Raw genomic sequence first — 15402 nt, 5'->3', positions numbered from 1 at the left:
CTATTCAGAAAAATCTAATAATACCGTAAGGACTGCATACAATTCTGATATGGAACTGAGGTATATGGTTTTTGATCACCTTATCTTGCCTAACATTTACCTCATGCAAAGAAATGCACTTTCTAATACAACATACAATACGGCCATCTGAAAGATGACGTCAGTGTGTAGTCGCTGCAGGTGAAGAGTATCCTGGAGGAGGATGAGTGGGTAGGTCTTATTCGTGTTTTCTGTGGCCTCCTGGGTAGCTTTCTCTGAGGAAAAGCACAAAGTGGCAAGCAGTAATACATTCTGCTCTGGAGTTACACACATTGAGCATTGGTCAGTTTCTTAATGAGTCAATTGAAAATCTACCAACTGCTAATGGCAACCTTTACTTCATTCCTTAGTCCCGGAAGACAGAAACTAGAGCACTTAGATACTGAGGGCTGAGTTTCACAGAGTTATCAGGGGAAATGCATAAAGTCGAGCCAACGCCTCCTCTTACAGGCAAGGCCTAGTCTTGCATAAACCTGCTGAAGATAAAGGACACAATCTCCCATGCTTTTAAAATTAATACAAGAATTCTAGTTCCGTTCTCCACTTCCCTCCTAGCATTTTCTTGTTTCTCTGCAAAGACAGCGTCCATTGTGGTGAATTCCCTCTCCATAAGCGCCTTTCTCCTTTCCCTCTCCAGTTGATCTTCCAGGTCTCTGATCTGCTCCTCATACGCCTGTCTTATGCGCATGCGCTCTCTCTGCAGCTGCTCTTTGTAGCGCTTTTGCACCTCCAGGGTTTGTTTCTGAATCACATCCTCAGCACTTTCGTACATCCTGTTAGTAAAGCATCTCCCATAATTTTCCCTCACTATGCTCTGCACCAAGGTCAACAGCTGTGTCCTCTGGTCTTCCTGTTCAGCCCCTGAGGCTCTGTTGTTGAACAAACAGTAGCGATTCTCAAACTTACACATCAGCTCTTGAATGCCTTCTGGCGCTGTGTTTAGGTACTCATGGATGTCAGTGCCTTCCAAGTCATCCTTTCTGGTGAGCAAGAGAATCATGAACCTTCTAGCCTTCTTTCCAAACATGCCCAGAATCTTCTGTGTGGCCTTATGGTCTTCCACAGTGTAACGGCCCAATGGGACCACCAAGAGCAGAGCATGGGGCCCTGGGGAAGTCAGGGCAACACAGCGAGCGATCTCCTTTCCTGTGTCAGCATCTGATACATCTGTGTCAAAAACACCAGGCGTATCCACGACAACAACTTCTCTTTCTCCCCAGGTGGTCACCCTTTTCTCACAGACCTTGCTTATGGATTTTGCACAAATGCCAGAAGAAAACACTTTCTCCCCAAGGATGCTGTTCCCTGTTGCACTCTTTCCTGCTCCAGTTTTCCCCAGTAAGACAATTCTCAGTTGGCGATTTCCTTGATCTTGGTTTCCAAGATCTAGAACACCAAGGAAACAAAACCAAGTGTTAGACACAGCCCCCAAATGTGAAGCATGTGGAGTCCCACCAATGACGTCCTGTCTCTGGCTGCTGGTGAGCTTTCCTCTTGCTGTCACCTCTGTCCTCCCAGTACCTATAGGGTCTCGGGGTCTCTCTCTCTCTCTCTCTCTCTCTCTCTCTCTCTCTCTCTCTCTCTCTCTCTCTCTCTCTCTCTCTCTCTTTGTGTGTGTGTGTGTGTGTGTTTTCTGGAGAAAGAGTTTCTCTGTGTTGCCTGGGCTATTCTGGATTCACTTGGGAGACCAGGTTGGCCTGGAACTCACAGTGATCCCCCTGCCTCTGTCTTCCTGAATTCTGGGATTAAAGGCATGCGCCACCATACCCTGATAACCAAACTCTGGGTCTCACTGTCTTTAAAGACTTGACAATAAGGACCTCCGGTGATCCCTTTCCTTCACAGCCTCTTTTTAATATTCCTTTGAGCTACTCATTCTGACCCTGTGGCTCCCAAGCACCCAGAGGAGAGAGTAAGAGTGTCAAAGGAGAACGCTGAGCCACTTCTGAGAGCTGCCTCAGTAACAGGACACTGAGTGGAACACAAAATGTGAGTTTGGGGCATGTGTAGGGAAACATGTTTTTTTTTTATATTTAAAAATGACTTTTTCTTTTTTCAAATGAGAGCCAAGTAGGTGAGTATGTACAAGCCATAAGATAGTCTCCCATGTTTGGGAATGCGGGTTACTTCACATCAGTGTTTACCTGGCTGCACAGTGGAGAACCCCATATGAAAAATTCTTGTGGGCACTGGGTTTTTTTTATTTATCATAGGAGGGAAGAATGGGGCAAGGCAACAACAGCAGTTCCCATGCCATGCTGTGTTGACACCATGTGTTGATGACACATGAGTCGACTGCAATCCATACTCAATCCTTTCCATCCCAGCATGCCCTGCTCTATGGAATATAAATTTGCAGCTCTTTCCAGTGAAGTGTAGGCTGTGTGTCTTGGTCTGACATGCTTTGGAGGACAGGCAAACTAAACTTCCAAGAGCCCTTCAGCACTGTGGCCCGCCTGATTCTTTGGCTACTCTGCAGCTGCCACGTGAAGATGCCTGGATGGACCTTCTTGATAGCAACAGCCAGGAAAGATCCCCACCATTCCGGCTGACCCAACACTAGCTGACCACACCAGAGCTTCTTAAAGCACAGGTTGTGACTTCATGTGGGGCCACAAAGCTGAACATAGGGAGGAAGGGAAACAGTGAAAGAAAACTACAGTAAAAGATTCTGAATGCACAATGACAACAAATTATCTCAAAATAAAAGGTAGAATGACTCTGTCGTGTCTCTGATAGTGCTTGCCTGTTTTTTGTGATGAAAGACAACCTTGTTACTGACCAAACAACATGAACACTTTGCCTTGCTCATACCATGCAGCACCAATAAACACTGCTCGAGACATCTTGACTTGGATTTGAGACTATTACTGCTTTGTATTATGTATTTAGTGAGTGGAAATTGTACAACTTATTATTATAAATTTACTATAGCAATCAACCTAAAAAAGCATTTGAGATGTTCTTTCCTACAAGGTCCAATATTCAATCAAGACTTACTTATGCAGAACAAACCCCACTGATACTGATCTCAGCAGTGTACAAATGTGCTTTTTTTTAAGTTGAGGAAAGACATGAAAACATTTATTATCTTTTAATTTTTAAATTTACTTTCCTAGGACATGGCATCCACTTCTCTGTTGTCAAAGTCGAATTTTTAAACATAACTCGTATGTAGTTATGGTATACAGTGAACTGCTTTAAAGAGACATTCAAAATACTTAATATCTCCATTGGTCATACAGCTATGTTTTATGGTGACTACACTTAAAGTATATGTTTTATCCACTGTAAAATATAGAATTATATATGTTCACTATGTTATGTAAGAGGTCTCAAGAATGTCTTCATCCTATATAAGTAAAACTCCTTGTGCTATGAACAGGGAAAATTTGCATTAATCTTAAAGAAATATATACAAATGTCTTCTATGTGACTTGTAATCTGTTTTATATTCTTATGTAATGAGGGTCACATAAAAATTCCATGAGGAAAAGGCAGCAAAGGCTTGAGAAGCCCTGAAGCACACACATCTGTGAGTCTGTGTAGTCTGACAGGGAACCACTAGCTTAACCGCAGGTGCATGTGTGGCACCTCTGTGAGCCTATCGGGATTCTGAGAGGTGCATGGATGAGGGCCCAACTTTATCAGTCAAAGTTCAAACCTCAGAAATGCTTGACTGACCCACAACATCTGGAACAAGGAAATGGTTGATGTTTTAAGCTACTATGTTGTAAGGTAGTTTGATAAGCTGGCAAAATCTTAACTGGTAGGTATGTAGAGGTGGGTACAGGATTGGGGTGCTCATTTGTTCATTAGGATGAGGCCACTGGCAGCAAGGAGCCAGATGAGGGACCAATTGCCCCCACATTGCTCGTGCCCAATCCTTCTTTAAGAAAGGATAGAGATGTGGCCAGAGGTAGCACAACTAGAGAGGCAACAGGCAGTCTTTCTGTTATGTCCTCATTGTGGGAAGGAGGAAGTAAGAAGCGGTGCTGAGGGGAGGCATGGTGGCTCACCTCATCACCAGCACTGGAGAGACAGGCACAGGATGGCTGTTACAGGTTCCAGGCTGGCTTGGGCCTCACTGTGAAACAAACCAAAGAGGGAAAGGAAGGAAAAGACAGGAAGGGAGGGCTATACCAAGTCTGGACCAGTGGGAGGCCATTTGGTGTCTCCTGCTCAGCCTGATGGATACATTCTAGGAACATAAGGAGAGTCAAGAAAAATGAAGAGAGTGGAATGGTTCTCTCTTGCCTGAGAGGGGACTGATGGTCATGACAAGAGGGACTGCACCCCTCCCTGCCTGCCTACCCACGTCTCCTGCAGTTTGGCTGTCCTCTTCCCCACAATCCACCCCACATCCTCTCACCATGGCTGGTCTTTGACTGTCCCAGGATGGACTCCATACCATGGTGCTGGGTTGCCATTGTTGCTGGACTCCCTGCAGATAAAAAGACAGCCATGGCAAGTTATGAAAAACATGTGGACCCCACCTCCTGTAGCCAGTACTAAACTTTTTGCCATACACTGGATACTTTGATTTCTCCTGCCTCCTTCCCGCAAAACTCACCTTAACCTCCCCTTTTCCAAGCTGTTACTTTCCTTACACAGACTTAAATCCTTCCTCGTGCTGGTTCTGCCCACCTCGCCCAGCTAGTGAGTGAGTACTGTGGTGTCTTCTACAAGATGTTCTCTCAGCTTCCCAAACTTGCGGCTCAGCCTCTCACCGCAGCTTTCCAGGACCTCTCTAACAAAGGCTGACCAGAACAAAATCTGTGACTTCCCCTTCCTCCAGGAAACATTCCTCATCTTGGTGAAGGGCATCACCACAGAGCCAGTGGCTCTTGCCAGGCTTTGAGCTCCACTGTAGCCTTGCCTCCTGCCTTGCATCAGCCTACCACCAAATTTAAGGATCTCTTTCAGAAATCTCATTTGTCTTTATCTTTCTTCCTTTATGGTGAACAAAGCCATTGCTTTCTGTGGTCAGTGCAGTGGTTGATGTCCAATCATCTCCCCTTAGCTCCCCCTTTACTCTACCAATGGATCTCTCTTTAAAAATAAAATTTCATTTGCCTTTTCTTGCTTGAATTCCTACCAGCTTTCGATTATTTTTGAAGATAGTGTGAACTGTTCAAATGGTTCAGAAGTCCCTGCATGGTCACCTCTCTCTGAAGGCCCTGACCTCCCCTATGCTCCCAGGACCTTCGAAGCACACCTCATCTCCTGGACTTTTTCAGATTTCCCTTTGTGGGGCACTGCTCCAGCCCACTGTCCGGCTGATTCTGCTCAGCCTCTGCTTCCTGAGAGGTTGCCTCTATTGCCTTGTTCCTGCTGCAGCTTTCAAGTTCACTTGCAGTTGCCTTCCGTGCACAGTAGCCTTTCTTCAGCAAGGAGCATGGTCATCACGTGGAATTATTCTCTAACCTTTTATTGTCTCCTCTTAGACCATATGGCAGGAACCATCCCAGGGACAGGCACAGCAGTGAACAAAGGTGTGGTGCAATTTACTAAACAAGCAAATTGACCTTCTTGGGTCTTCATCTTTCTCTGCTTGCTGGTGACCTGTGCACACAGCCATCCCTTCCTTGGGAACCAAGATGCAGTCACGTAGAAACACACAGCTCATTCTAAATGCTTCCTCGACCTGCTTCATATGAACATGTTTTTCACACACTGGAGCCGACCACATCCAGGACAGGCTGGAAGGCTGTCCTATGTGATATCACAGAACAGAACGCCAGGGCCTGTGCTTCTATAGCTTCCGATGTCATGGACAAGATCATCCCCCCTCTGCCTATGACCAAACACCCACCCCTGGCTTCAGAACTGTGGTCACAGTGAACTTGAGCTCCCTACTTAGCCCTACCTGGAGGGAGCTCAGGTCTTCTGTGAACCCTAAAAGACTGACTCCCCAAGAGGCAGACTGCCTAGAAAGCAGCTTAAAGGAAAAACAGAAAAGAGCTAGTGCTGAGCCTGACCTGGTGGAGGACACAGCCAGGCTATGCTGTGAGGGGCCCCTCCTCCCCATCTTCTCCCTGCCTGCTCCCTCCAAACTCCTTTATTCATTCTCTTCCACAAAGAGTCAAATTAAAAAAAGTTTTGACCACTTAAGGAAAACTTTTTCCATGGAGAAAAGACAAAGAATCCTGAAGCTCACATGAATTTGTAGGGCTCAGCCTTCAGTGAGGATCACAGCCTCAAGTCAGCAGGCAGGAAGCAGAAATCAACAAGTACAACTGCCAAGAGCAGCTCTGCCAGTAGAGTAACTGGACACAGCCAACAGAGAGGCACCCTTTTCATCAAACTCAAATTCAGCACCTCTGCCCTCCCCCACCTTGTTTTCTTACCTGAAAATCTGGCCCCTGTGCCCTTCTCTGATTTTGCAACAATGGTAAACCTAGAAGAGAGAGCAGCAGACAGGAAGTGAGGGGGAGGGACTAAGGAAACAGGAGTGTGGAAAGGACCCACCCCCCTTCCTAGCTAGCTGCACTGCAGAGTTTTCTGCAGTTCCTTTTTATTTCTGTGCCATCTAATATGGCACCTATGGGCAGCTGGTACCCACTGAATACTTGAAATGTGATAAATCAAATGCAGAAATAAAGTATTTCATGGGATTAGTCATTTTTCTCATCGCCAGCCAGGACTTTGTTGATTACAATATGGTCTATCTCTTAAAAATGGGCAGTCTGCTCTTATTTGACAAACATTCTGTAAATACGAATGACAATGCCTTGGTTGGCATGACATTGAGTTCCTCATGTGATGTTTTTATTTATGAAATGAGAAGGGTCTCAGGGGAGCACTCCTCTTCAATAGCGTATAATAGAATCAGCTTTTAATTTGGGTATTTAGATTTTTTCACTTCATGTATTCATGATAGGATTGAACTTGACTGGACATCCACTTGTTGAATTGTTAATAGATTAGACATCTATTTTGTACCTTTTCTCCTCAAGGCTCAGTTCTCACTGCAGAAGAGGGGATGGAAAGATGGGTGCAGTGACTGTCTGCAGTGAAGCAGTGTTTGCTGGATGTGGAAAGGCCATGTCACACACAAACCTGCACAAACCAAAAGCCCAGCGCTCATGAGGAAAAGCTTATGAAGACTTGCTGCATCTGAGGAACCATGGGCAAATGATAGCTGCAAGTCTGTGTTGAGTGTTTGTGTGTGTGTGTGTGTGTGTGTGTGTGTGTGTGTGTGTGTGTGTGTGTGTGAAGTTGTGAAGTTTTCCTCAAGAACACAGCCCCTAAAAGCTGCCCACATGCTAAGATGATCCACATCCCAGCATGCACAGCCAGCACTAAGGGGAGTCTGGGTTTTTTTTTCTTATGGGGTGGAGAGAGTCCATGAGTTGGGACGGGAAAGGAGTGGGATAGAGAAGGAATTAGAGGGGAGATAAATGGGAATGAAATTGATGACACACAGCCCGTGGATCTGTAAAATTCTCTAACAACAAACAATTATCACCCTGCTACCAGATGTCTCCTTGCCTGGTCTTGCTCTCCTTTTCTCTATTATTCTGCCTACTTTGGAGATGATTCCTGTGTAATTTAACTTTTATTTTCTTTTGTTGACATATTCAGAAAAACTGTGTGTGTGTGTGTGTGTGTGTGTGTGTGTGTACGCGCGCTAAGCGCACTTTGGGCTTCATGTATACCTCTTCAACTTGGGACAGTCTCCTTTCAATTTCTATTGAGCCTCTCCACAAATGCAGCAGAATTCAGCAGGAAGAGCTTTGCTTTGAATCCCTAACACAAACAATAGTATTGACATGGGGCAAAGTAGTGAGTCAGATCAGCACTTCCAGGAAATCTATTGATAAAGTTTCCTTGATTCTTTCTCCAGGTTCATCTGTGCAATCTGATAACTTGGCACAAAGTCACCAAACAACCAGGTGGTGCTGAGAGAGGCCCTAGGGAACTTCAGTTTTCACCACAGGCCTTCTAAATTCTCCTCCCACCTTCCCATGCCCTGGACTGTAGACTGAGGTTTCCCATGAGTTTGTTGCCTGCAGTAATCTGGATGCTGGGAGCAGAGATGTCTACATACGGCACATTTGGAATAGATGACACTGGTCAGCAGTTACACCTTCCAATCTACAGTTTACTTTTCAACAATTTCTGTTCCCTTTTTATGTTCCCTCTCAGATACATAAACTGACATTTTTCTTCAAACCCTGGCCTTCTTTCTCAGACTTACACAAATTCCTGGTCCATCTCATTCAAAGTTTTGTGGCAAAGAGATGAGACGGTGATTTTTATAGCAATTCTCAAGAGACTGAGGACTCAGCAGCGGATGTCAGCCCACTTGCCAGAGTCCTGTCTTATGAGAGGAAGACAGTTTGTGTTAAATGCATCTGTGCCCGGAAAGCCTCCTGCCTGCATCAGCCACAGATGTTTCCTGTCCTCTCTCCTTCACCTTGTGTCATACAATCACATGACGTGTAGTCATCTTACAGGTTAGAGAGGTTAAGTGAGGGCCCATGCACCCTGCCACTAATTTAGATAGTAGACAAAGTAGACTGTGGGGAGAGGTCGAGCAATGGAGAAACATCATGGGAAGGTCTCAGCTTGCTAAGCTGTGTTCAGAGTTCTCCCTCGATGTCACTCTGAACTGACACTAGCCCAAAGCAGAACTTTCCTCTGCATCCCACTTGGACAGGAGACTTAGTTCTGGCCACTCACAACTCAGTCTTGAGCGGGTGTGACATGTGTACAGCATCCCTACTTTTCGGGGTCATTGTAGTGGTGTTTGAAATTCCTACACTGCTAATAAAATACTTAGCAAATTCATTGTAACACTATCAAAGGACCCAGGCTGTATTCCCAGCACTCATGTAGTGACTCACAGCCATTTGTAACTCCAGTTAAAGGGCATCTAACACCCTCTTGCAGCTCTGTGGAACACACACACACACACACACACACACACACACACACACACACACAGGCAAAATATCCATCCATGCATAAAAGTTTAAAAATAACCTGAATGAAACTCACAGCTGGGAAAGACCATTGATGCATCACTCGCCTAACTAAACAGATTCTGGGGTGTCAAGTGTAGTCTGCAGTTGTGTATCCACTACGCAGCCCACCAGACTCTAATGTACATTCTCAAACTCATGGTCACCTGAACAGGCCTAGCATAAAGCAAAACAAAAAGTCATACATTTCGAGGAAAGATTCGTAGAGAAGAAAGGAGAGCAAGAGAGGTGGGAGGGAAAAGAAGAAGAAGAAGAAGAAGAAGAAGAAGAAGAAGAAGAAGAAGAAGAAAAAGAAGAGGAAGAAGAGGAAGAAGAGGAAGAAGAAAGAGAGTGTGTTATATGCATGGACTTGGCAACAAATGAAAGTTATTACTAAAAACTAACAATAAAAATATTTTTAATATTAGTTATTTCAAACCAATAGTTACTTCAAATGCCTGTGAGAATACAGGCGTGGCCATGACTGGGTCTGTGCAACTATGTAAAAATATTCTTGCACTTTGTTCTGCTGTGTTTCATTTCTATTTAACAGTGGTTCAGAGATTTTAAAGTCAAGGTAACTTGGCTTATGGAAAGGCAATTATGTGACAACACCGTGGTTGGGCACCTATAACACACCACAGGCAGCCTCCCATAGAACACACCTACTAAAGTTACCCGAAGGCTATCAAGGGTATAAGAGTGAAAGCATTAGGAGTAATGAGATGCTTGGTTGGATACCTGGAAGACGAGGGCAAACTGGACAGAGAACTCACATCTGACACAGGCCCAGAAAAGCTGAAGGTTTGTGGTGAAAGACTGAACCACCAAAGGTGCTTCAATTTCAGAAAAGCCAGAAATGGTGGCTAGAATCAACTAGGCTCCTAGAGGATGAAGCTGGGGGTTGTGGAAACAGTGGGTCCTATAGTCTCCTCCCTCCCCCTAACTCAGAGTACTTCATTTCATCTTCTTCTAGGAAAGTGGTTAGAAGGTTCTTCTCTGAAGATTAAAAGACCTCACCAAAGGCTTGCACATCCAGAACTTAAGGTTCATGCCACATGGTCATCTGTGTCTACTCTGTCACCTGTAGTGGAACTCTGAGGCCCACAACAGAGCTTCCAGCCAGCTTTCCTAATTACATATTCATTCCAAATTTGTAAATCAGTTTTGGGGTGTGTGTGTGCGTGTGTGTGTGTGTGTGTGTGTGTGTGTGTGTGTGTGTGTGTGTACATGTGTGTGTGTGTGTGCGTTGCCTGTCTTGTGTGTGTGGGTATGTGCCTGTGAGTGCAGGCATCAGAGGAAGAAAGAGGAAAGCAAAGGTATTGGACCTCCCTGGAGCTTAGCCACAGGTGGCTGAGAGGAGCCCCTGAGGCAACAGGGAGCAGAAGTTGGATCCTCTGTCAGAGCAGTGCATGTTCTTAACTGCTGAGCCATCTTTCCATCCCCGAGCACTTAATTCTGAGAAGAAGAAACAGAAAGCAGAGCTGCCATTTGAAGGAAGATGACAGCACAAGAGAGAGGAGAGGCAAAGAGGACAAGAAAAAGTAACCCTGAAGGAAACTGCCACCTCATGATACAAAACAGAGGGGAAAAAAAAAAACAGTCTGTGCAATCTGTCCTTGCAATAACGTGGATGAGTGTGGAGGACATTACGCTAAGACAGCACATACTTCCCCATCTCATTTTCATATAAAATCTACAAAGGGCAGTTTGTGATTGAGGATGCTCAGCCACAGTTGGCAGACACATCACAACAAAGCTGCTGTACTTAAGGCCCAGGGAACATATCAGAAGAGGGAGCAGAAAGAATGTAAGAGTCTGAGGACCAGAAAATCTGCTGTGAGGTTGTGCCTCCTAGAAATGACAGGAGAATTTTACCCATGGTACTTTAAAAATATGTTGTAGGCTTTGACCTTTTTCAAACCTGCTTTACTTGGGGCTCTTTAACACTTACACCTCCCTTCCAACCCACCTACCCCAGAGAGGAGAGAAAAGAGGTTAACGGAAACAGGTGTAGACATTTTTAGACTCAGTTCCTTGGTGCAATTCTACTCTTAATAGTCAGGATTTCAGCAGACCCATTAAAGATGAACTAACAATTCAGAAAAGGTGACTGCAACTGGAGCAGCCAGAACCCGGAGGAGCAGCAGCCGGTACCGAGGAACTGAAAGCATCCTTCAGAGCATCTCTCTCTGGGAGTGTCTGGAAGCAGAACAGTGAACACCCACATGATAGGAAATGATGCAGGAGACGTAACCCCCTAATTGCTTATCCAACAGGAGTTGTCAGCACTAAAACCAATACATACAACTACTACTAAATGGACCAAGCAAATTGATGTTTTGTATTTATGTGTGCATACATGTGCAACTGTAACACTTAATGAAGAAGAGACTAAGAATTTGAAAGAGAGCAAGGAAACATGAGAAGAGATAAAGGGAGAAAACAAGAGGGAGAAATTATTTTAATTTAAAAAGTGAAAATTTCAAAAGCTGGTGGGGGATGGGGCTCATGTCTATTAATTACCTCTGTTTAGTCATGTATATGTATATCATATATATGATATATATATAATTACATATATGTGGACATGTATGTATACATATAGGTATGCTATATATAAAATCATGTGTTTATACATATGTGTGTATGTGTGTGTATAAATATATATCAACAATATATCAATGTCCACAAAAAAGCAAGCAATTTTATTATCAATCAGGAAATGTAAGATATTAGTATAACAATCCTCTAAAATATAATATATTACATTAAACTAATTATGGTAAACTACAAAGAACACACAGAACTTAATGGTAAGACCCTACTGTTAAAGACATTATATACTCTGTTTGCAAGGTATAAAGAAATTAGGCTGGAACTACGCTGGAAGCTTCCTCCCTACTGGCTAGCTCTCATGTTGCTGGAAGTTGCTGTGCAGGCTGCTGGGAAGAAAAGGCATCAATGCCCTAAACCAGCCATAAACTCATAAACTACAATGCGAAGTTGCGCCCACCTGTGCAGTGCTGCTGTGACGGCTAGGGGTATACACAAGTGCTTTCGGGTTGAATTTCAGGCCCTATTCACAAGAGGGACCTCATATGTACTACCATAACCCTGATCAAAAAACCAGGGCTGTGGAGGCCTTAGGTTTTAGCAGACTCACTACTGTTGACCTAAAACTGACATGGGACAAAACTACAGCCTAAATATTTATTTATACCCATAGACAAATTCCATTCTTACCCTTTATCGGAAAATCTTTCCTTTGTAGAGAATAGCACAGAGTCCAGAGCCTCAGGCCTTCTCAAAGGGCTGAGAACAAGTGATAAGTCACTGTTTGGCCATGAACAGGACACGTATACCACTTCCTTTAAGATTCAGGAAACAGCCATTGGAATCACAAGGCTCACAGAAGCCATGGGTCTGTCAACCTACTGGATAGATGGAGGAGCTCATGGGAACTTACTCCACCCTGTTGAGCTAGCAACTACTGATGGACTCTGGGAAAGAACAGTCACTGTGTTCCATTGGATTCCTCTCGGTGAGGCCAACACTGTCTGACAGATTGTGCTAAACTTGTTGTCACACACATGGTCCTTGTTAAAGTCTATGGATCGCAAAGCAGAAAAGATACCAACACATAATGACACGCATACAATCAGAACACATCATATGCATGCATGTATAAAATTGTCAAAGACCAAAGGTCATCAATAAGAAAGAATCAAATTTGCATCACGACCACAACTTGTTCCAAAGTTTGGAAAGTATTTTAAATATCTGCTGGAAAATATACTTTAATGTATTCTCTTTAGCTTCTTCCCTCCCACTTTTAATTTTTTCTTTGTAAATTCTCATTGCAGAATCAATTTCTGCCTCCTTTTCTTTTTCTGATTTATTAGCATATTCCTTTTCTATTCTTTGGAATTCAAGACTTAATTCTTGAGCATAAGTTTCCTCCAGATTGTTTAGATAGTCGTTGAGGCTGTTATCTGTGTCCTCGTAGATCTTCTCCTGAAAGTAAGACCCTCCGTTTCTGTCCACCATGTTCTCTATCAGCTCTATCAGCTCCTGCACTTGCGTTTCTTGCTCGGCCTCACCTGCTTTGTTATTGAAGGCAACGTAGCGATTCCCACACTGCACGACGAAGTCTTTTAGCTTTTTATTTTCTTCAACAAAGCTGTCAAGGCTCCGGTCCTCAAGGTCATCTTTGCGAGTGAACAAGACTATCATATACCTCATGGCTGCCTCCCCAAAAATACCCTTGATCAGAGCAACAGTTTTCTCCTCCTCCTCAGTGTGGCGACCCAGCTGTAGGACCAGGATGATGGCATGAGGCCCAGGCAAGGAGTAGAGGACACAGCGGCTGACTTCTGTACATGTGGTCCTCAGGGTCTCCTTGGTGTCAAAGAACCCAGGAGTGTCAACTACAACCAGCTCTTTCCCCTTCCATGTCCTGGTTGCTCTCTGGCAGGTCTTGGTAACAGCATGGGCAGAAATCTTAGACTCAAATTCAGGTCTCCCTAGGATGGTGTTTGCTGAAACACTCTTTCCATTTCCGGTTTTTCCTATCAGAATGATCCTCAGATCAGTGTCTGCACAGCTAGCCATGTTGGGGCAAGCTGACTCTGAAGAACTGGAATGCTCAGATCTTAAAGAAGAGAAAGAGAGGAAAATTGCCTATTAGAATAAAGGGAACTCCTTCCAAGCCTTTCTTTTCTTCCCTCCCTCCCTGAAATTTTGCAATGATCTGTTATCTGTATGCATCCATATACAGAAAGGTGAAGCATTACTGTGGAGGAAATAGAGAAATTAAACAGTTTCTCCTCAGAAAAAAATGATACCCGATGTGATTCTTCAGGGAAATCCCAGTAGCACGTCCCCATCCTAGTGTTCCCATGGAGGTCAGAGGATGACTTTGTGAGCTTGACGCTCTCTTTCTACTTTTCTGCGGGTTCTGGACATTGAACTCTATTCCCAGGCTTACTCAGGAGGCACCTTCACATGCTGAGCCCTCTCACTAGCACCCCTCACCCAGCATGCTTTTAAACCTCTGACAATCTGGATGCCATTTAGACTGATGCTGACAACATGGAAAGGCTCCTCCTACTCCTGCTGCCAGCCTTCATGCCAACATTGGAACAAGTGTGCCTGGGCCATATTGAGTGGCAGATCTGAGGGTGAGTGCACCCAGTCTCTACTGTGTCCAACACCTGAAAGCCCAGGCAGGAGCAACAGTGGGTGACTTTAATGTTCAACAACTTACTGTATCTTTTATGAAGAACTAGGAGAGGCATTGAAAGACTTCAAACATAAACAAACAGGAAAGAAGGAAGACGCAGCTGGATCTCTATGTGTGTAAGGCCTGCTCTACGGAGCATGTTCCAGGACAGGCAAGGGTACACCGAAAAACTCTGTCTAAGACAGAAAAAGAAAGAAACAAAAATTGAAAGAAAAGAAACAATAAGAAATTGGAATCACTCATTCCTCTGATTTGACAAGTAAAGTTTAATAGGTCTTTAAATATCACACCGAAGCCAAAATATGTTCACTTATCACATATTAGTCAAAAAAGAAAGAAAGAAAAAAAAAAAACCAGGATTGCTAAAACAACCCCTGAATAACAAAAGAATCTATGGAGATATTGCCACCTCAGATTTTAGGCATACCTCAGTGTACAGTAATAACAGAAGACAACAAACAGGAAGCAAAACAGAGCTCTGAGGCACAGGCAAGTGCAGGTTCATCCTAAAGGATGCTGTGCCTTCTGGGCACCTAATCGGACCTCTGCAGCCCTCCTCCACCCAAAGGTCAGGTTATTACACACGCAAATCTGTCTGTTGTGCAGTGGGGGAGGACTTAGAAATCTGAATTCTACTTGTCTTTGCTCTGAATGACCAGGGTACCTAAGAGTAACATTCTGAGGTAAGAAAATTGAATTATTGAGATCATCTGAGTTGCCTCTCAACTCTGAAGAAGGTGCCTTGGGGACACAGAACTTTCTATGAAATGTCTCAGGCTACACTCTGAGTCCTTCACCGCAACCACATACTGTTGGTGCACACTGCAATGTGCTGTTCATCTCCTTATGTCCCTGGCCCCACTACTCCCACCAGCTCCTCACTTCCTATGTAGCTGCAGGCACAGTACCTTCACTCCCATGGACACCCCATGCTCTCCACCTTTCACAGCTCCCTCCCTCTAGGTCTCTTGCAGGCCAGACTGACCTTCTTGTGCAGGAACTGATGAAGTTTCAAGGTGTCTTCAAGGGACTTGTTTGATGTCGTGCTTTGCTTAACTATGAAGCAAAACTGCATTCTGTAAAGCCTGTCAGGAAGTTCTATAGTCGGAGCCAATGAAGAAGCTGTTTGTCTTTAAAGAAACAGAAGTA

At 44.3% G+C, this 15402-nt stretch overlaps 2 protein-coding genes across 2 annotated transcripts; both read right to left on the bottom strand.

The window, feature by feature from the left end:
* Positions 1–496: 496 nt before the first annotated feature.
* Gimap4 (GTPase, IMAP family member 4) lies at positions 497–4490 on the bottom strand. Its single transcript, XM_051152412.1, has 2 exons — positions 4412–4490; positions 497–1425 (listed from the first exon to the last, which is right to left on the bottom strand). The coding sequence occupies exons 1-2, from the start codon at positions 4467–4469 to the stop codon at positions 497–499; spliced, it is 987 nt and encodes a 328-aa protein (XP_051008369.1). The 5' UTR covers positions 4470–4490.
* Positions 4491–12326: 7836 nt separating this feature from the next.
* LOC127194836 (GTPase IMAP family member 9-like) lies at positions 12327–13870 on the bottom strand. The gene has a single exon (XM_051152415.1). It carries the CDS (start codon positions 13620–13622, stop codon positions 12747–12749), a length of 876 nt encoding a protein of 291 aa, XP_051008372.1. The 5' UTR covers positions 13623–13870; the 3' UTR covers positions 12327–12746.
* Positions 13871–15402: the final 1532 nt, after the last annotated feature.

This window comes from Acomys russatus, chromosome 10 (genome assembly GCF_903995435.1).
Source record: "Acomys russatus chromosome 10, mAcoRus1.1, whole genome shotgun sequence".
Lineage (NCBI taxonomy): Eukaryota > Metazoa > Chordata > Mammalia > Rodentia > Muridae > Acomys > Acomys russatus.
This window is presented reverse-complemented; position numbering and strand designations above follow the sequence as displayed.